Source organism: Pongo abelii, chromosome 1 (genome assembly GCF_028885655.2).
Source record: "Pongo abelii isolate AG06213 chromosome 1, NHGRI_mPonAbe1-v2.0_pri, whole genome shotgun sequence".
NCBI lineage: Eukaryota > Metazoa > Chordata > Mammalia > Primates > Hominidae > Pongo > Pongo abelii.
The window spans coordinates 114,764,059-114,784,100 of record NC_071985.2 but is presented as its reverse complement, the minus strand read 5'-3'; the positions used below and the strand labels follow the sequence as shown (position 1 = coordinate 114,784,100).

Genomic DNA, 20,042 nt, shown 5'->3' with positions numbered 1-20,042 from the left:
ATACCTTGTTCAAGAAGCGCTGGCAGGATCTTCTTTTGTAGAGCTATGTTAGCTTTCATTTTGCACAGCTCTAGACATCAGAACTCATTTCTAAACACTTCTATGCAGCTCAAGAACAAAAGTAGCAGAAATGCAAGAGAGAAAAGCTAATTCCCACTTGGTGACAGAGCACTTAAGTCTCAGTGAGCAAACAAGGAGGAGTCAGCCTTGGTCACTTCCCCCTCCAGCGGCCAGAGAGCGGAAACACAAAGCCAGGCCAGTGTCACTCCAGGGATTGCGGGAACCTAGACAACGCACCATCCTGGGCTCAGCGTCTACCCACCCCTCACCCGAGGTGCTCTCGGTTCGTAGAATGTCCAGTCCACAGGAGCGGCAACATGGACTTGTCTTTGGGACTACAACCAGCAAGAGCTCCCGCCTGCCCCATTTCACCTGCACCCTTGGGCGCCCGCCTCCTTGGCTACAGCACCACTGTCCCTAGTGCCCGCCGACTGCCCACCCTTTCACTTCTCGTAGAGACGGCGTCCCCGACAACGCCTCGGGAGAGAACCTAACCAACAGGCGAGGAAGTGGCGCCAGGCTCATTCTTCCAGAGAAGTGACAGAACTAACCCTCAGCCTACAATCCTGACCAGGCCGAGTCCGGGGCGCCTCGGGCCGCGCCCCCGGCCCTCTCCGCCCCGCTTTCCCTCCCGGCCTCAGCCCCGCCTCTCACAGCACTCTGGTGGTCCCATCCGGGCGGCGGGCGGCACGGATCAGGCTCCTGGTAGAAGGCGGCCGAGCGACATCTCCGGCGACCCTCAGCAGGAGCGCGTCGGGTAGGGCGAGTCAAAGTCCCAGGAGACTGGAGTGACCAGCTGCAAATGCTCTGGGCTGCGAAACACCGGCTTCCGCTCCCGGCCAGAGCTCACCAATCAGCGCCCGGCTTTCTCCGTCATTTCCTCCTAGAAGGCAAAGCCTCTGGCGGAAGAGGCTTCCGGAACGGACCCGGAAGGGGCAGGTCTTGTAGGCGAGTCCAATCGGCTAGGAGCCTCGTGGAGGCTGAGGTGAGTCCTGGAGGTGCGCGGTTGGGGCGGAGAGCGTTATCTGCGGCTCCGATTTTGCAGATTCTGGCTGAGGCGTTCGTGATGTCAGCAGCAGCCGAGACGGGCGTGTTTAAGGCCGGTTGCTAGGGCTGGGGGAACTCAGGTGACTACGGGCGTCCCCACAGCAGTACTTGGAAGCCCCTCAGCTACTCGGCGCGGTTGCGGGTGTTGAGCAGAGCTGCCTGACCGTGCGTATGCACGAGGTTGCCTGAGGATGATCTGACCGTGTGTTCGGTGTGTGGAACCCTCCGTCACCCTCTCCTGACCGAAGACTCGTTTAGGAATGTGTGGCAGGTCTGTTACCACGGTCCAGGCCTTCAGTGCATCATGGAAACATCGTTTTGGGGGCTGTAGGTTAGGAAGCGGAGATGATGGGGTTTCGGAAGAAGGTTTGGTCGTGAACTGTCAGAAAGGAGGCGAAAGCTGTTTACGTGGAACAAAGTGAACAGTGCAAGTTGTATGGGAGGTAGTTTAAATATCGAGGCGATGAAAAAAAGGCTGCGAGAATTGGGCTTACTCGAAAGGAAGTGGGCCTCAGAAGATAACATTGGTTAAAAGAAGTAGAGGAGAACATGCATGTGATTCTAAGTAAAACGGATAATATGAAGAATACAAGGTCGCAGGACGAGGAAGGAAACTAGCCAGCCTGACAGAAGGTTTATTCGAGAAATACGGAGGTTAGATAGGATGAGTTTTTGGAAACTGGCAAACGATTTAGCCTTTCCAAGGCTTTAGGATAGGGAAAGCTCATTTGAAAAGATTAGTCGGTAGTATTATGACGTTTAAATGAAAAGAGTGAAAAACATGGAGGCGGAGGTGCTAGGTGGAAAATCAGTGCAGTAACCCAGTGATGAAGAGCTGGAACTGAAAGTGCTGGAGAGAAAGGGATCCCGTTTCACAGTAACAGTCAGGTGGAGTTGACTAAAGAGAAAGAGGCAAAGAGAAGCAGTTTAGCATAGTGGTTAAAAGCAGAAATTTTGGAGTTAGACTGGCTGGATTGGGATCTGGCTTTGGCAATTAGCTGCTAAATGACTTTGGGTTAGCAATTTACCATCTCTGGGTCTGAGTTCCTTGTCTGTAAAATAGAGATAGGAAGAGTGACTTCCCTTGTAGTGTTATTGTGGAGAATTTGTTTATTTATTTTTAGAGACAGAGTCTCACTGTCACCCAGGCTGGAGTGCAGTGGTGTGATCATAGCTCACTGCAACCTCGAACTTCTGGACTCAAGTGATCTTTCTGTCTCAGCCTCCCCGAGTGCGTCACCATGCCTGGTTAATTTTTTAAAAAATGTTTTGTAGAGATAGGGTCTTGCTATGTTGCCTATGTTGGTCTGAAACTCTTGACTCCCAGGCCTTGGCCTCCCAAAGTGCTGGCATTACAGGCATGAGCCACCACACCAGGTCCTTATGGATAATTTTTTTATGCTCATATTTACAATGTGCTAGAGGCTTTTCTAAGTGCTTTGCATATGTTAGCTCGTTTCATTAATTGCTGTATGTAATTAAACAATTGCATAATGTTATCAGTTACTATAGCGTAAGCACTCTCTAAATCTTGGCTGCTATAGTAATATTTTTTATTAATGACTCAAAGGTTATTAAATGGTTTTGAGCCTGAAGAGCTGGGAAAATTGTGTCTTAGTGTCAGAAAAAAAGAGAGGGGTACCAGAAGTAAGGTAGGCTTGGTTATAGACATGTTAAATGTGAAACTATAAGGTATTCAAGTGGAGAGATTCAGTAAATATTGGAAACTCTATAATTAGTATTCATGTAGGTGGACAGGACTGGAAATAGACAGATGGGAGTCCCTGGACCTAGGCATGCTATATGAATTCTCCAAGGAAAACACTGTAGAAGGAGGTGGTAGATGGCCAAAGACAGACACACATAAGGAACAACTACAGAGTCTGGAGGAGTAAGAGGAATTGGGAAAGAATTAATCAAATGGCCTAGGCTAAGAGCATTATCATCATGTTAATATTATCTTTCCTTGATTTTAAATTGGCTTTATGTTGGTTCCTGTGAGAGAAGCAATGAGGCTAGTAAGTGATTATTACCAGAAAATATTATCAGAGAGTTGAGATTGAATTTTTTTTTTTTGTTAAAGTAGACTAAAACAGCATTTGATAATTAGAAAGACCCTGTAGAGTTAAACCAACCAACCAAAGAAACAAAAAACAATAGCAAAAAGAAACAGCTCCTCATAAAAGACTGTAACTTTATTTTTGTGTGTTTTAAGTTGCATGGGTGTTTTTTGGGGATACTTTTTACTCTTCCATGTAAAGAACAGATGGGACTGATTTGTTATCTCCTTTATTCACCTCTTGTCTCTTTTATAAATAACCAGTGGATTATGGATTTTCAGTGAATTTAATAAAAGTGCAGAAATTATGGCATCTTTCCAAAAGTAGTGTGCCAAGTTGCTCAACCATTTTCTATGCCAAGGGTAAGTGGCTGCTGTGATTTTGAAATGAAGGACAGACTTTCATGTACTAGTAGTTCTCAAAGTGTGGTTCAAGAACTGCAATAGCAGCATCACTTGGAAACTTGTTAGAAATGAAAAATTCTAGGCCCTACCTCAGACTTATGAAATCAGAAACAGGTGCTGGGAGAAGAGATGAGATGGTGTTTTCTAGCAATGTTTTCATAAGCCCTCCAGGTGATTTGGATGTATACTAGAGTTAGAGAACCACTGTACTGAGAAGGTAAGTACCATGAGATTAGGGATTTTGCCTTATTAATAGTGTATTTTCAGTGTCTAGAATGGTGCCTGTCTAATTGGTAGGTTTTCAATAGATATTCACTGAAAAATATGTTCAGTCTCAGACTGCCAATCTCTGTGTAAAAGCTTTGATGCTGGTTGAATGGGCAGAAGTAAATTAGTTTAGCTGCATTGAGCCTGTAATGTCAGATATGCATGAGGTGGGCATGACAATGTGACTAATTTGGAATTTGAGGAAGGAGGGATTATATTGAGTCAACAGTGAATAAAAAATGAAGATGTCCAGGTATTTTAGGTCAATGATTCATTTAAAGTAAATAAAGATTAAGAAGTCACAAGTTACATGCTTTTAGTGACATGATAAACAGTTGGTGTTGTTCTGGCACAGTGGCTCACACCTGTAATCCCAGCACTTTGGGAGGCCGAGGCGGATGGATCACTTGAGGTCAGGCATTCGAGACGAGCCTGGCCAATATGGTGAAACCCCATCTCTACTGAAAAAAAAAAAAAAAAAAAAAAAATTAGCCGGGTGTGGTGGCACATGCCTGTGGTCCCAGCTACTTGGGAGGCTGAGGCAGGAGAATCGCTTGAACCTAGGAGGCGGAGTCAGCTGTGAGCCAGGATCCCACCACTGCACTCCAGTCTGGGCGACAGAGTGAGACTGTCTCAAAAACAAAAAACAGTCGGTGTTTACTAACCTAGTAGAACCAACGCACCCAAGGAGCTTAGTTTTCTTTGTTTATATGCACAGATTGCCTCACCTGTGACATCAGACATCATAACATGGGGCTCAGCAAGCAGTACCTACGCTATGTTGCTAGTGCGGTCTTTGGCGTTATCGGCAGCCAAAAAGGTAATATTGTCTTTGTGACGCTTCGTGGTGAGAAAGGACGTTATGTGGCAGTACCAGCTTGTGAACATGTTTTCATCTGGGACTTAAGGAAAGGAGAGAAGGTGAGCCTAAAGTGACCAGTTTGATACTGATTTATTGGTACTTGAGGATGGAGAGGTAGTAGAAGTGGGGGAGCTCTGATTTATTTATCATGAGGTTTTTTGTGTGTTTGTGCCCTTAGAAGAGAAATCTTTTTCCTTTAGGTCTAGCTAGCCAAGCATCAAGTTCCTTTGTGTTCTTCTCCACTAAATTCTGAAAACCACAATGAAATAGGAGCTTATTTCTTAGATGTCTGTTTGTTGGAATATTTACAGGTCATTATTTCTGGTAATTATTTATTCCTGATGTATTTTTTTTCTACCAATTCTATTTTTCAAGCTCGACTTATGCTTATAGCTGGTTATAAAATATTAGGCATGTAAAAAGAAGGTTAGTCTATGTTGGCAGAATCTTTTTCTAATATGGATAATGCCCAAGTGTTGTTAAAGTAGACTTTGATACTTTATGTGACTGAATTCCCTAAGCCTATCACTTTTGCCAAACCAAATACAGGCGTTTTGATATTGTCCATTCATTTTGTGATTCCCAAGAGGTTACTACTTTGATTCTTGTTACCACCAAGACTCCTTTGTTGTTAAAACCACTGCAGTACTCTGTTGCCATGCAGATTGTTTTCTTATAAAATGAGTCTCAGTTAAAGGAATTTATAACCCTTTATTGAAAATCAGGTAGTGTTGTTCTAGGGTTAAGACTTAGATTAAAGGGATTAAATTTATTTTATTGCCTAGGGAGTTTTTATATGTATTACATCAACGTAGGGCTTTGGAGAAAATAATTAAGCCTTTTCTTAAATATTTCATTGCCTAGTACAAATACTAATTTCTATATTAAAAAACTTGAAATGGATTGTGGAGTTTCATTTTTATTCATAAGAGTAATTTGGAATTATTGGTGCTCTTAATTTTACTGTGCCTGAGTATTCCTATGCTTTTCCCTTGAGTTCATGCTTAACTCTTCTACATTGTTTTTAATTTTTATGATTTCAGATTCTTATCCTTCAGGGGCTTAAACAAGAAGTTACTTGCTTATGCCCCTCCCCAGATGGGCTGCACTTAGCTGTTGGGTATGAGGATGGGTCAATCCGAATCTTCAGTCTCCTGAGTGGGGAAGGAAATGTGACCTTCAATGGTCACAAAGCAGCTATCACTACCTTGAAGTATGATCAGCTAGGAGGCAGACTGGCATCTGGGTCCAAGGTGAGCCTTTGAATCAGCCCAGGCTTTGATCTATTAAAGGAATGTAAGGCTTATGCTGAAGGAAGTTGTTGGCAAAAATTGTCAGGTAAAACAATGGGCTGTCAATATACAAAGTAGTATAATGATAGAAATAGAGTGAGGAGAATGGGTGTGAATTGAGAGGTTCATTTTGTTTCCTTTTGTTCATTTTGTCATACTCTGATAAAAGCCTCTTAAGTGTAAGAATAAGATGAAGAGAGCCATGATAACTCTTATTATGGAAGTGCTATGCAAAACAGTAAAATAAGGAAAGAAAACAAAGACTGGAAAAGAAGAGACAAAATAATAGTTATTTGCCATTGACTTCTGTAAAGTCAGTAGAATTTCCTATATCTCAAAAGTCATGAGTTAGAAAATGTAAAAGATTCCATTCACAACAGATTAAGTTACAGACATAAAAATACCATGAAACTTTAGTGAAGAATGGAATAGAAGACTTTTATAGAGATATAATCCATGTTCTTGAATGGGAAGACAAGGTATTGAAAAGATGGTAGTGTTTTCTAATTGATTTATACAGCTAAAGCTATGTTTAGACATATGTTTATATACATACAGATATATTTAAATAGATATCTTAAAGGTTTTAGTTGTTACTTAGACTTGACCTAATATGGAAAAGCAAAGGAATTGGAAACACCAAAATTTGGGAAGAAAAGAATAATAAAACAGGGGTTTTAGATATTAAAATGTCATATAAACCCATAATTTAAGAAGTATCACATTGATACTTCAATACAAGTATCAATGCAAAATAGATTATTGCAACCAAATGGAAGTCTCAGAAACACATCCATGATTACATTCCTAATCAGTATATTTTAAAGACGACGTTTTTAATAAGTAGAAAAATGATGGATTACTTGTAAAACAGTTTTTAGACAATTGGCTATTTGGGGGAGATTTTTAAATTAAAGCTTTACCTCATGCTATATACCAAAATAAAACAAAGATTAAAGACTTAACTATTAAAAAATAGCATTTTAAAGTAAACTAGAAAATATGTAAGTAAATATCCGATAGCAAGGTAGAAAAGGACTTTAAATGTATTAGCAAAGAAATAAATTAAAAAAGGAAACTGTTGGTAGATTGGAATACTTGAAACATTTGTACATTAAAAACAAGTCAGAAGACACTGAAAAAGTTAAAATATTTAATATTTTCAATATAAAAAGAAAGGATTAGTATCATTCATCTATTAATAACTTACAGTCAAATAAGAGATGACACCCTAAGAATGACAGACAAAAGAAAGACATGAATTGGCAATTCAAAAGAGATACTAATGGCCAATAATCACCACAAAGCATGTAAAATATTTCTCATTTGTATTCATAAATGTAAATTAAAATAAATATTAAGACTGAACATTTTTTACTTATGAGATTCGTAGTAGTTTTTGAGAAAACTAATAATAGAGTTAAATGAATGGGGAACAGGCCTTGTCATACATATCCCTGCTGGTTCTATAGATTTACCCAACCTGGAGATCATTTTGATGGTATGAATCCAAAACTTTAAAAATAAACTTACCATATAACCCAAGAGCTTTTCATTTTAGTTTTTTCTAATCAGAGATACATACAAAAATTCGTATATAAGAATGTTCACTTCTGCATATTTATAACAGCAGAAGGTTGGAAACTACCTAAATGTCTAAAACAGAAAAATTTTTAAATAAGTTGTGCTATTGCTTTAGAATTGATTATTATGTGATCATTAAAAATGTAAACACTCTGGAATAACATGGAAGAAATGGAAATAATATTTAATGAATAAAGAAAAGGTTGTAAAATGATATGAATGGCATGATTTTAGTTTTCTAATAGGAAAATAACCTGGATTATACATAAAGACTAGAGCAATAACAATATCTGGGGATTATTTCTGGATGGTGGGAATAAGGCTGGTGTTTATTTCCCTGTACTTTCCCCATGCTTTCCAAATTTTCTGTAAGGACTGTGTATTGCCTTTTTAATAATTAAGTCTCATCGTTTGTCAAGTTGGGCCATATATGGTAAAGAAAACTATTTTTCATCTGTATTATTTGATCCCTTTAGGACACAGATATTATTGTATGGGATGTGATCAATGAAAGTGGTCTGTACCGTCTAAAGGGGCACAAGGATGCCATCACACAAGCGTTGTTTCTACGAGAAAAGAACCTGCTAGTTACTAGGTAAAGAAATAATGGTTTAATTTCCAGTTATTTTCTAGGAAGAGAGAATTTGCTTTATTCCTTACTCATTTCTCTCATGAGCAGTGTGCTCATGCTTATGCATTAGTTTTCTCTCCTGTTCTCCTGCTTTCCTTCTTTCCATTTCTTCTAAGTAGTATCGCAGAGCTATCCAAAGTTATATTATTTTTAAAATCATTTTTCTAATTTGTCATTCTTTTCTCTTGATATCAGTTTTTCTGTGTTTCTTAGCCTTTTGAAACTCATTATAGAATGAGCTTTGTCTACCTTCTAGATCTCTAGAAAGCCAGGAATCAGAATATGGAGCAGAGGGAAGATATGAATACCAGGTGTTAAATTCGGCTTGCCTTTTGAGGAGAGATGTACTGTACTTCATAGGCCTTCTGAACACCTATTAGGATGAACCATTTGAAATTTTTATTTGTGTACATAAAAAATCATCAAATATCAACAATTGTATGTTGTTCAACCTAATATAATAATGAATATTCCTAAAGAATGGCCACCTAGGAAAAGCTGGGATACCAAGGTTTGCCAGGCATTAATTAGAGGAACCATAGTAATGACTCAGAAAAAGCTGTGAGCGCTAAATGCTTTACCAATGGTGAATTTGTTTCTGTGGGATAGGATACAGGTAAATTAGTGTCTTGTTCAGATAACACAGATTCTGTAAGAGAATGATTCTATAGTTCTAAGAGAAAAAATATGTATTACAGCTTAGGGAATATAAAGGAAAAGAAATAACACTGTAAGGTGGGGTTATATGGGATGGACTTTGTAAATCAGGTTTTTGAGCGGTGTTTTTTTCCAGTTTGCTCATGAAGGAGGATTATATTAGATTTATGTAGTGAGGAGGTAGGGAAGAGGTGTTTGAGCAGGAGTAGTAGAGGCCATTGGCTGCGAGAGGTTATATTTAGGGGGTTAAGAACAAATAAATGGGAAATTTTGAGAATGCTGCCAAAGAGCCTGATTTTGATTCTACAGGGAACATTGAGCTAGGGCAAATATTAAAAATTAAGGTTATCTGACAGTTGCACATTGGATGGGATGAGAGAACAGCAATGGACAAAGAGACCAAATGAGAAGCTGTTAAAATAATCCAGGTAGTAGGACTTAAGTTCAGGTTAGTATACAGAAATGGACTAGAAGGAGTCAATACTTAGAAACTTCACAGAGGAGGCATTTTCAGGACAAGAGACTAACTGGACAGGAAGACAAGGGAGTGGGAGAGGTCTTAAGATGTTTCCATGGTAGATTGTCTGAGGGAATGCCAATGCTGTGATGATGGAAATGATAGGAGGAAGGCATGATGGATCAAATTCTGTATTCTTTGGTACTCTGCATCTAAAGTCATTCTTGTGCTTATAGGTGGAACATTTTATTTTCTGCACAGGAATAACTACAAAGAAAGTTAGGATTCTTTGCTTTTCAAAAGTAAGATCAGAGAGAATCAGAGCTTTAGACATTATTGAAGCATATGTTCCTTTTAAAGCAACAGTGAGTTTTGGATCTCCCTATTCGTTGAATGAGTTTTCCTAAACAGGATATATATTTTTTTCCTGTTCCTTCTTTTAGTGGGAAAGATACCATGGTGAAATGGTGGGACCTTGATACTCAGCACTGCTTTAAAACAATGGTTGGCCACCGGACTGAGGTAAGCGTAGGGTCATGGGCTCAGGGAAATAATGGGAAGGCAAAAGGGAAAAGGTGGTGTTCTTCTCTTCCCCTTTCATGGCTCTTTGTTTTTACTGCACACAGTAATTATCATATGCCATCTTGAGGGACAGTGAGGCTGGTTTGATGGAAGCAATGCCAGCCATTGGAGCAGATACTGCTGCTCTGACATGTAAAAATTGGCCTTGCGTGGTTTTTAATTCCTGAGTTTTATCATTTCTAAATAATAAGTGTCCACTTTTATGAATGTAGGGAAGTTTAATGATATTATATGTGCAGCACCTAGCTTACTGACAGGTAAGCAGCACATGGTAGCTGTTACAATAGTTACTTGAACACAGATCTATTCAGTTGAGTTCAGGGACTGTTTTTTATACATCTTTGCATCCTCAGTGCTTTATTCATATCAGGCATTCAGGAAGGTAATACCTAGAATTAATGACAAGAAGATTAAATTCTTTGTTGATTTGCAACAATATTATTTTCATTATTTAATTCCCAGATACTTGAAGCTGAAAGTTATGCAATGGACATTAGTGGGGCACCTTTTATTTGCTAGACACTGCTAAAAGCAAAGAAATAGAAGACTTAAAATCATCATTTGAGTGGATTCTAGTTAAGATTTATGCTGAACAGCCATTATCTTAATTTGATTATACGAGGTTAGAGACAAACTCCTAGTATCACAAAAGTAACAATTTCACTGCAGGCCATTTTTTTCTCTGTAAAAGTGAGACTTCTCTTAGTGCATTTTGAAAGGGTTGTCGATATGCCTTTTCTTTGCCTTTAAATTGCTAAAGACATTTCACTACGGTGTAACTTACACTTTTGGAACGTCATATTATGCTACCTGGAATCTCTTGAAAATCGTATTACTCAAATCTTTTTATATTTTATAGGTATGGGGGTTGGTTCTGGTGTCAGAAGAAAAGCGACTCATCACTGGGGCCTCAGACAGTGAACTGAGGGTATGGGACATAGCTTATCTGCAAGAGGTAATTACTTCTTAAAATCATGGGCAATATGTTTAGAAGTTTCATAAGCACCTTGGATTTAGAATCACATGTAATTATTGAGTACTTCACATCATATTAGAAGGAATTCTATCACACCAATTAACCTGCAACACCTAAAAAAGCTTTTCTTCCTTATATGCTCATTATCCTTATTTATTTGAGCTCAGGTTAGCTTTAGGCTTACAGCTTCTGGTAATACTAATGTTTTAGTTTGTGGCACTCTTAATCAGGTATTCTTGGACCTTTGGGTGTCCATGGATGGCTTTCAGAATATCTGTGAACCTTTCCCCTCAAACATATATGTAGAATTTTATGTTTATAAATATGTATATTCTGAAAAGATCTATAACTTTTTCTTAGACATTCAAAGAATTTACATAGAAGAAAAGTTTGCAGACCTTAGGTTTAGCTGAATTTTGGTGTATGCTGTGTCCAGCAGCCATTTCGATGGGAGTTACATTAGTAGGCTAGGGGTTATCTTTTCTTTATTTAAGGAGAAAATTTATCAACCTGTCTTGCAATGCTTTCGCAATTCCTAATGCCAATTTGAATTTTTCGTTCTGTAATATGGTCAACCTTTCACCTAAATACAGAGAAAATTTTGAAGTTAGTGAAGAGTGGGGTCATTATTTTTTCACCATTGTCACTAAACAGTAGTCCTTATGCTATAGAAAGTTTTTGGAGATAGTATAATCAGTAATATTTTGTTTGTATATTATGTAGTCAGTTTTTAATAAGTTCTGATACCTGCCCTGCTACTGAAGAAGTTTGATAAGGGAGATCACTGATTAGAAGCTATTATTGGCCATAAGAAAGATTTCTAAGTCTTCAGGATTAAGAGTTACCTCCTGGGCCAGGCACAGTGGTTCATGCCTATAATCCCAGTACTTTGGGAGGCTGAGACAGGAAGATCACTTGAGTCCACACACAAGTTTGAGACCAGCCTGGGCAATATGGCAAGAACCTGTCTCTACAAAAAATTTAAAAATTAGTCAAGCACAGTGGTGCGTGCCTGTGGTTTCAGCTATTTGGGAGGCTGAGGTGGGAGGATGGCTTGAGCACAGGAAATCAAGGCTGCAGTGAGATGTGATCATGCCATTGCACTCCAGCCTGGGCGACAGAGTAAGACTGTCTCCAACAACGGCAACAACAACAACAACAACCACAAAATGCCTCCTGGAACATACTATTTCAGCTTTTATTTTCTCATTTTTATAAAACAGATTGAAGACCCGGAAGAACCAGACCCCAAGAAAATCAAAGGATCTCCTGGAATACAAGATACTCTTGAGGCAGAGGATGGTGCCTTTGAGACGGATGAAGCCCCCGAAGATGTAATTCGTTTTCGTTTCTTAAGTTTAATTGTGTTGAATAGTGGGAAAGTAAGAATTGCGGATTTTTAGGGAATCATCACTTTAGGGAATATTTTTATCACTTGCACTTATTAGAATTATATTTTTTTCAGAAGTTCAGCAGAACTTACATCTAACCTTCATCTGCTCTTGCTTCTTCTGTAGCGAATCCTTTCATGCACAAAAGCTGGTTCCATAATGCGGGAAGGAAGAGACAGAGTTGTAAACCTTGCAGTCGACAAGACAGGCAGGATTCTTGCTTGCCATGTGAGTATCATACTTAGGAGAAAATAACAAGGACTAGGCTGTTCCTTCCAAACACTCATTCTTTCATATTCAATGTAAAGATGACTTTTCTTGACTCATGTTAATAATTCATTATATGGTACTGTGTGGACCTATAATCTCTAGCTTTATTAGCATAACAACAAAAATATTAATAATTACTATTAGGTTGGTGGAAAAGTAATTGTGGTTTTTGCCATTTAAAAAGTAATAATTGCAATTACTTTTGCACCAATATTATTATTAGCAACCATTTATTAAATGCTTGCTCTTCTAAGCAATTTAAGAGCATTTAACTTCTTGTTTAGCCTTCAGAGCAATGCTACAAGTAGCAAGTGGTATCCTCATTTTACAGATGAGATAGCAAACCCAGAGAGATTAAGTTGTCCAAGGTAATACAACTACTAAGGGAAGAAAAATAAATCTTGTTGTTTACTTTTAGTTGAGAATTAGGTAAATTACAAATTACCTCTCCTTGACTCACATTAACCTTTTGCCTTTCTAGGGAACTGATTCTGTGCTAGAATTGTTTTGTATCCTTTCCAAAGAGGAAATTCAGAAAAAAATGGATAAGAAGATGAAGAAAGCTAGAAAGAAAGCGAAGTATGTTTTCTTAATACTTATATTAATAATGAAGTATCCTGGGTAGGCCCCATGTTACTGAAAAAAAACTGGCTTCTTTCATATTTACTCTCTTATCAATTACCGTTAAAAGCTAAAGAAGAACTTGTGAGGTATCGATAACCCAAATTTGTCAAGTCTCAGAGAGACAGAAAATCATCTGATTTGGCAAATCTTTTGAGACCTATTCTGGTTTATTTAACATGGTTAGATTGTTAAGTGCAGGTTAATGAGTTTTCGAAAAAGTCCTGAAATTAGAAAAATAACCAGAGACATTTCAGTGGAATAGTTGGAATTACAAAGACCTTGTTACAAGAAATTTTATGGGCTATTGCATTCAGAACCCATTTCTTAAGGGTACCTATTAAGTGAAATAATACTTTATGACATTGTAGTGTACAAAGCATTTCCACTTATACTACGTTCTTTAATTATCATGGTAATCCTGTGTGGTTGAGTGACTTTTCCAGAATCACACAGTTTGTTGGTTGAGGGGCCAGATTTTGAAGTTAAGTAAGAGCAAAGCTGCTTCTAGAAAAATAAGATCATGGTGTACTTTTCTTCTTCCCTCTAGATTACATTCTTGCAAAGGAGAGGAGGAAGATCCTGAGGTTAATGTTGAAATGAGTCTGCAAGATGAAATCCAGCGGGTGACTAATATCAAAACTTCTGCCAAAATCAAGTGAGTAAAAATAAGTTATCTGAAGTTATAGAAATAGTAAGCTACCAAGTATTATTGGCTTTTTCATGCTATTTGTAAGCTGTCTGTATGAATTATATATTTGAAGATGGTGGTCATGAGACATCTGTGTCACACTCTGCTCCTGTTGTCCTAATCATGGGCCCACTTTTTGTCTCGTATTTGGATTATTATAGTACCCTTTTAGCTAGTCATTTACTGTCTTTTCCTGGGCTAATTTAAGAAAAAGAAAAGTGTGTCCCACGTTCAGAAGGGATATAAGGTCACTTATAAAGAATACATACACAAAACCAAAGTATGTATCAGAACCAGGATCTGAGCCTAGTTTTTTTTTTTTTTTTTTTTTTTTTTTAATACTTAAAAGCTTCCTCAGCTGCTACTCAATACTCGGAGCACTCTTTTTTTTTTTTAATTTTTTTGAGATGGAGTCTTGCTCTGTTGCCCAGGCTGGAGTGCAGTGGCATGATCTCGGCTCAGTGCAACCTCCGTCTCTCAGGTTCAAGCAATTCTCCTGCCTCACCCTCCGAAGTAGCTGGGATTACAGGCTTGTGCCACCACACTCAGCTAATTTTTGTATTTTTAATGGAGATGGGGTTTCGCCATGTTGGCCAGGCTGGTCTCAAACTCCTGACCTCAAGTGATCCACCCACCTTGGCCTCCCAAAGTGCTGGGATTACAGGCGTGAGCCACTGCACCCAGCCTCAGGGCACTCTTATTTGAAAAATTGTTTATAGTTATTCAAACTTTCTATAGATAGACGACATTGTAAAGCCTTTTCCTGGTAAAAGTAAACCTTGTGAGCTAAGATGGTAGCTAGAACATTTATGATTATTTTCTTATGCAGATCCTTTGACTTGATTCATTCACCTCAAGGAGAGTTAAAGGCTGTCTTCCTGCTGCAGAACAACCTGGTGGAATTGTATTCACTGAATCCATCCTTGCCTACTCCTCAGCCTGTCAGGACAAGCAGAATCACTATTGGGGGTCATCGCAGTGATGTGCGGACTTTGTCATTCAGCTCAGACAATATTGCTGTTCTTTCGGCTGCAGCTGATTCCATTAAAATATGGAACAGGTTCGTGAAATGATGTTTTATATAGCTGTAGTTAGTAGTATTTCTTTACTTTTAATTTTTTTTGGTACTCTTAAGGGTTAGTTATTAACTTCTTAAGGCTCTAAATACAATTATCTTTAGTGCATTTGGGCCATTAGCCTGTGGAGCTTAGAGAAGAAAAAGTTGCCTTTTAAAATGTGGTGCAAAAAAAAAAAAAAGTCAAGCTTATTCTATGTTTAGAGCTTGTAACTGTACTTGGCTAGAGAAAAACACACAACCATACTACCTACTCTTTAAACTTAATAAAAAGCAGGCTGTTATTGCTGCCCAGTAATTGTACCCTAATTTCTCACCCTTCTTTTACTTTCCTAGATGACTGTTTTATACCTTGCTTCTGTCGTCAAAGCAAATACCTCCAAAACCTTGAAGCTAATGATCATATCTCCCACCTTAAAGGAAATAATAACCCTCTCTCACCCCTGCATTGCTCTCCAGTTACTACCCCATTCTCTGATTCGTTTTCTCTATTCTGTCTTCATCTGTCTCCCATCAAGCTTTTGTCCCCACTGTTTCACCAAAACAGTCATTGTCATCAGTGATCTTGTTTCCACATCCATTGAGCTAAAAGCTTTATTTTATGCTCTGTCCTTGAATTGATAACTTTCTGTCTTTGACACACTCTTTGACTTTCATTATTTCCCCTTCCCTTGCTGTCTGTTTATTCTCAGTCCTCGCTCCATCTTTCTTATCTTTATGATGTCTAAGTGTTCGAATGCTTTAGGGCAGAGTCTTTGGACCTTTTGTGTATCTAAACTCACTTTACGTAATCTCCTGTCATGTAGCTTTCTCTGTGTGATGACACATAAATTTATATCCAGCTTTAACCTCCTCCCTAAACATCAAATTCATATATACAAATACTTTGTGTCACCACTTGGATGTCTAATTAAGCATTTCAAACTTTTATGTGTCCCAAACCAAACTTACGATGTTCATGTCTCCAAAAATCTTCCCACCTGCTATTCCTTCAGACTTCCCTATCTTAATAAATGATTACTTGCTACCAGTTGTTGTAGTCTAAACCTTGTAGCCATTCTTGATTTTCTTTTATTTATTTATTTATTTTGAGACCGAGGCTTGCTCTGTCACCCAGGCTGGAGTGCATTGATGTGATCTTGCCTCACTGCAACCTCCACCTCCTGGGTTCAGGTGGTTTTCCTGTATCAGCCTCCCGAGTAGCTGGGATTACAGGCGTGTGCCACCACGCCTGGCTAATTTTTGTATTTTTAGTAGAGACAGAGTTTTACCATGTTGGCCTCAAACTCCTGACCTCAAGTGATCCACCCATCTCGGTCTCCCAAAGTGCTGGGATTACAGGCATGAGCCACCGCACCCAGCCCATTGTTGATTTTCATATCCCATATTCATCCAATCTGTTAGCAAATCCTATCAGCTCTACCTTCAAAACTGATCCCAAATCCAGCCTCATCTTACCACCTGCACTGCCACTACCCCATTCAAACCACTGTCATCTCTCATCTGGGTTATTGTAATAGCCCCCTGACTGGTGTCCCTGCTTTCTTGCTTGCCCCTCTATAGTCTGTTCTCAACACAGTAGCCAGTGTAATCTTTTTATAGTGGAAGTTAGATCACTTCCAATAGTTCCATCTCACTCTACCTGCTTTACACTTAACCTTATCTCTTACTACTCTCCTTTTCTGCTCCACTAGAGCCACACTGGCCTTCTTGCTATTCCTTCAACAGAACAAGAATGTGCCTTTCTTATGGCTGTTGTGCTCCCTGTTCTTTCTGCCTGAATCCATCTTCCCCATTTATCCATAAGCTTTTTCCGTGTCTTATCAGATGACAGTCCTATCATTCTTACCCTACTCCTTGCACTCTTCATCCTCTTCCCCCAGCATTATGTTTCTCTATAGTGCCTATCATCTGATATACCAAATATTTACGTATTTATTATTCCCAAAGAATGTTAACCTTTATGAGATTAGGAACCTCTGCTGTTTCATCCACTGTTGTATCTCCAGCACCTAGAACAGTACCTGGTAATGTTGTGAGCATTCAGTAAATGTTTGTTAAGTGGACATTTGATATATATTTGATTAATGAATGAATGTTTGTGGTCCTATAAAAAATGTAGGGATAGGTAATGATGTACTAATTTGACTTGTAATCCTTCAGACTCACTCACTTCTTGGTAATGGCAGATTGGGCTCCATGGAGCCCAGCAGACACTTTTCTACTCTGCTTTTGTGTGATTTCCGTTCCTTAGGATTTGGAGGCCTTATAAAGTAAACAAAGTTTGGTGCTTTTTAGTATTTTCTCCCATGACTATAATTGCGTGTGAGTCAAGGGTTTTTAAGACTTTTATCTTCTTTTATGTTGATCTGTCTGAGTAAGTGCATTGAAACCTACACACTGACCTCTAAAGTGGGGATGCAGATTCTCTTAACATGAGTTCTTTATTTTTTCTTTCTCATAGGTCTACACTGCAGTGTATTCGCACAATGACCTGTGAATATGCACTTTGCTCATTCTTTGTACCTGGTGATAGACAGGTGGTCATAGGAACAAAGGTAAATGGAGACTTTTTCTGGGGTATCTGGATCTTTTCTACTCAAAATTCATAAAGTTAAGAAATCTGGTTCTTCTTTTTAGCATATTGGAAATGTACTGGAGCTAAGTAATCTTGGAGGATGTTAGTTTATTACATATTTTGTTTACTGAAGTTTTACTTTATTTTTTAAAAATTATGAAGAAGAAAATTAAAATCACGACCCTGAGATAACCACCATTAACATTTTGGTGATCATCCTTTCATGTGTCTTTTTATGAGCGCATATGTAATTGTGTTTTAATTAATGATAAAATATATTAAGGGTAATAATTAAATATATTAAGTACCTAATATCATGCTTGGCAGACAGAAGCATTCAGTAAAGACAAACTGATCAAGTCCTCATTCCTAGGTGCTAGTCAGATTGGGAGACAACCATGTGGAAATAAGCAGACATGGATTTGGATTTGGTTTCTGCCCTTTAGAAATGGGTAATTTGGGCCAGGCGCGGTGGCTCACACCTGTAATCCCAGCACTTTGAGAGGCCGAGGCAGGCGGATCACGAGGTCAGGAGATCGAGACCATCCTGGCTAACACGGTGAAACCCTGTCTCTACTAAAAATACAAAAAATTAGCCCGGTGTGGTGGCAGGCGCCTGTAGTCCCAGCTACTCGGGAGGCTGAGGCAGGAGAATGGCGTGAACCCGGGAGGCGGAGCTTGCAGTGAGCCAAGATCGTACCACTGCACTCCAGCCTGGGTGACAGAGCAAGACTCCATCTCAAAAAAAAAAAAAAAAAAATGAGTAATTTGGAGCAAGTCACATAACTGCTCATAGTGTGTTTCTTTATATTATGGGATGACGACACTTGCTTTTTTACAGCAGCTTTCGTACCAGATGGACTGGTACCAGCCTCTGGCACTTACTAGCTATGTGACCTTAACCCTGTTAGCCTTGGTCTCGTGGAAAATGATGTTACTGACCCATCTCACAGAGATGAAGTATGCAAAACTCTTAGCAGAGAAACTAGCCTGCAGCAAATAACTAATAGATAATAGCGCTGGTAGCAGACATAGCAGTAGTGATTGTACCAGTAGTGAGAATAAAACGGAACAAGGTCTATGGAGTGTTTTGACAAGTGCTTTGCAAGTATTTGTCATTATTATTCCCATAAAACAAAGCCATATGTACATGAGTTTTATTACAAAACGTATGGATCACAATAGATATTTCTTGCTCAACAAAAAAATATAGGCTGGAGAGATTTTAGGAACAATGCCAGGAAACAGTATTCATATCTCAAAACTTTCCTTCCTTTTTCACTCATTCTTTCAACAAATGTCCATCTCTGATTTGCTGTTGGGAAAGTAGTTTTTTAATTGCTTAAGACTACCCATGTGACTAAAATGCAATCGTCGGCTTACTGGCTGTGCTAGGCAGTTAATGTACATTATCTCATTTAATCCTGACAACATCTTTGAAACATTGGTGATATAAATTTCATTTTACAGATGAAAAACTAGGTTCATGGGGATGAATTTACCAGTGGGCACAAAGCAGACCTGGTACTCAAGTCTTCTAGCTTATGCTGTCTGTACCACCTTGTGCAGAAGCTCATCGTAAAGCAGGCTTTGCCTCTGTGTGTGTTATATGCTGACACCATGACTATGGTATATACAGACCTCTAAATAGGAATTTTAGAGTGATTGCTTTCTATGCCATTATGATTTTTTTTAAATTCACTGCCTTCCTTAGTGTTGTTATCCCATTTCTTATTGTCAGTGTATTGCAGAGGAGGAAACCAAAAGCAGATGGAAAAGAGTTGGTTAAGCCAATAACTATAGAGGATCATCCACTTAAAGGATTGGCTAAACTTTAAAGGCTTTTAGGTTTGCATTTGCTATTTTGTTTATTCTGATTTGCCTATGGTCATGATATTTTCCTTTTGAAGTTGTGTAACCAATGAAAGTAATGCATCCAGTACTGCATGGTGGTATTATTCCATACTTGTACACTATGGCAACCCTTGCCAAGGTTAACTCAGCACATCAGTAGGGGATTTAATAGTATTTAATCTGATAGGAAATACAGAACATGGAATGTGGGATCCATTTCCTAAGCAATGAATCACATTTTTGCAGCTTGGTTATGAAGTCTTTTCTAAATTGTGCAGGCATGAATCATGGAGGTTGTAGGTATGTTCATTGGAGCTGTGCTCATTTTGTGTCTTCCCAGACAGGGAAGCTGCAGCTTTATGACTTGGCTTCAGGGAATCTGCTGGAGACAATAGACGCACATGATGGAGCTTTATGGTCCATGTCCCTCTCTCCAGATCAGGTAACTAAATCAGATTTTAAAGCCCTGGACTTCAGCCCTGTGGCTACCCTGATTTCTCTCAGGGTTTCTTTAAAGAAAGCCTGAGGTTTTTTTTTTTTTGGTCTAATCTTTAGTGTTCGTATATGATGCCTTCTTATAAATGAGTATATGATGCCTTCTTATAAATGACCACCTGTCATTATGAAATTAAATCTTGTTTGGCTACTTTTGCTTATCAGCAACGTGACATCAAATTGCTTAC

General features: G+C 38.9%; 2 protein-coding genes across 8 annotated transcripts in view; one reads left to right on the top strand and one right to left on the bottom strand.

Moving 5' to 3' along the window:
• GDAP2 (ganglioside induced differentiation associated protein 2) overlaps window positions 1-961 on the bottom strand; it is a 68,445-nt gene extending 67,484 nt beyond the window's left edge. Inside the window, exon 1 of one of the 4 annotated variants that reach the window (XM_002810362.6) lies at window positions 715-961. The gene's annotated coding sequence lies outside the window, so the exon portion shown is untranslated. Of the gene's footprint in view, window positions 1-4; window positions 285-714 lie in introns of those variants that run through there. The other 3 variants (XM_009245703.4, XM_063728008.1, XM_054528907.2) reach the window with 3 other exon arrangements.
• The window catches only part of WDR3 (WD repeat domain 3), a 30,521-nt gene continuing 11,341 nt past the window's right edge, over window positions 863-20,042 (top strand). The window contains exons 1-13 of one of the 4 annotated variants that reach the window (XM_024248974.3): window positions 935-1,378; window positions 4,557-4,759; window positions 5,744-5,953; window positions 8,053-8,171; window positions 9,765-9,843; window positions 10,763-10,858; window positions 12,103-12,213; window positions 12,397-12,498; window positions 13,022-13,119; window positions 13,712-13,819; window positions 14,682-14,912; window positions 17,392-17,485; window positions 19,700-19,801. In XM_024248974.3, the coding sequence (XP_024104742.2) occupies window positions 4,589-4,759; window positions 5,744-5,953; window positions 8,053-8,171; window positions 9,765-9,843; window positions 10,763-10,858; window positions 12,103-12,213; window positions 12,397-12,498; window positions 13,022-13,119; window positions 13,712-13,819; window positions 14,682-14,912; window positions 17,392-17,485; window positions 19,700-19,801 (1,521 nt within the window). In that variant the 5' untranslated portion in view covers window positions 935-1,378; window positions 4,557-4,588. Of the gene's footprint in view, window positions 1,379-4,556; window positions 4,760-5,743; window positions 5,954-8,052; window positions 8,172-9,764; window positions 9,844-10,762; window positions 10,859-12,102; window positions 12,214-12,396; window positions 12,499-13,021; window positions 13,120-13,711; window positions 13,820-14,681; window positions 14,913-17,391; window positions 17,486-19,699; window positions 19,802-20,042 lie in introns of all 4 variants that reach the window. The other 3 variants (XM_024248964.3, XM_024248969.3, XM_024248976.3) reach the window with 3 other exon arrangements.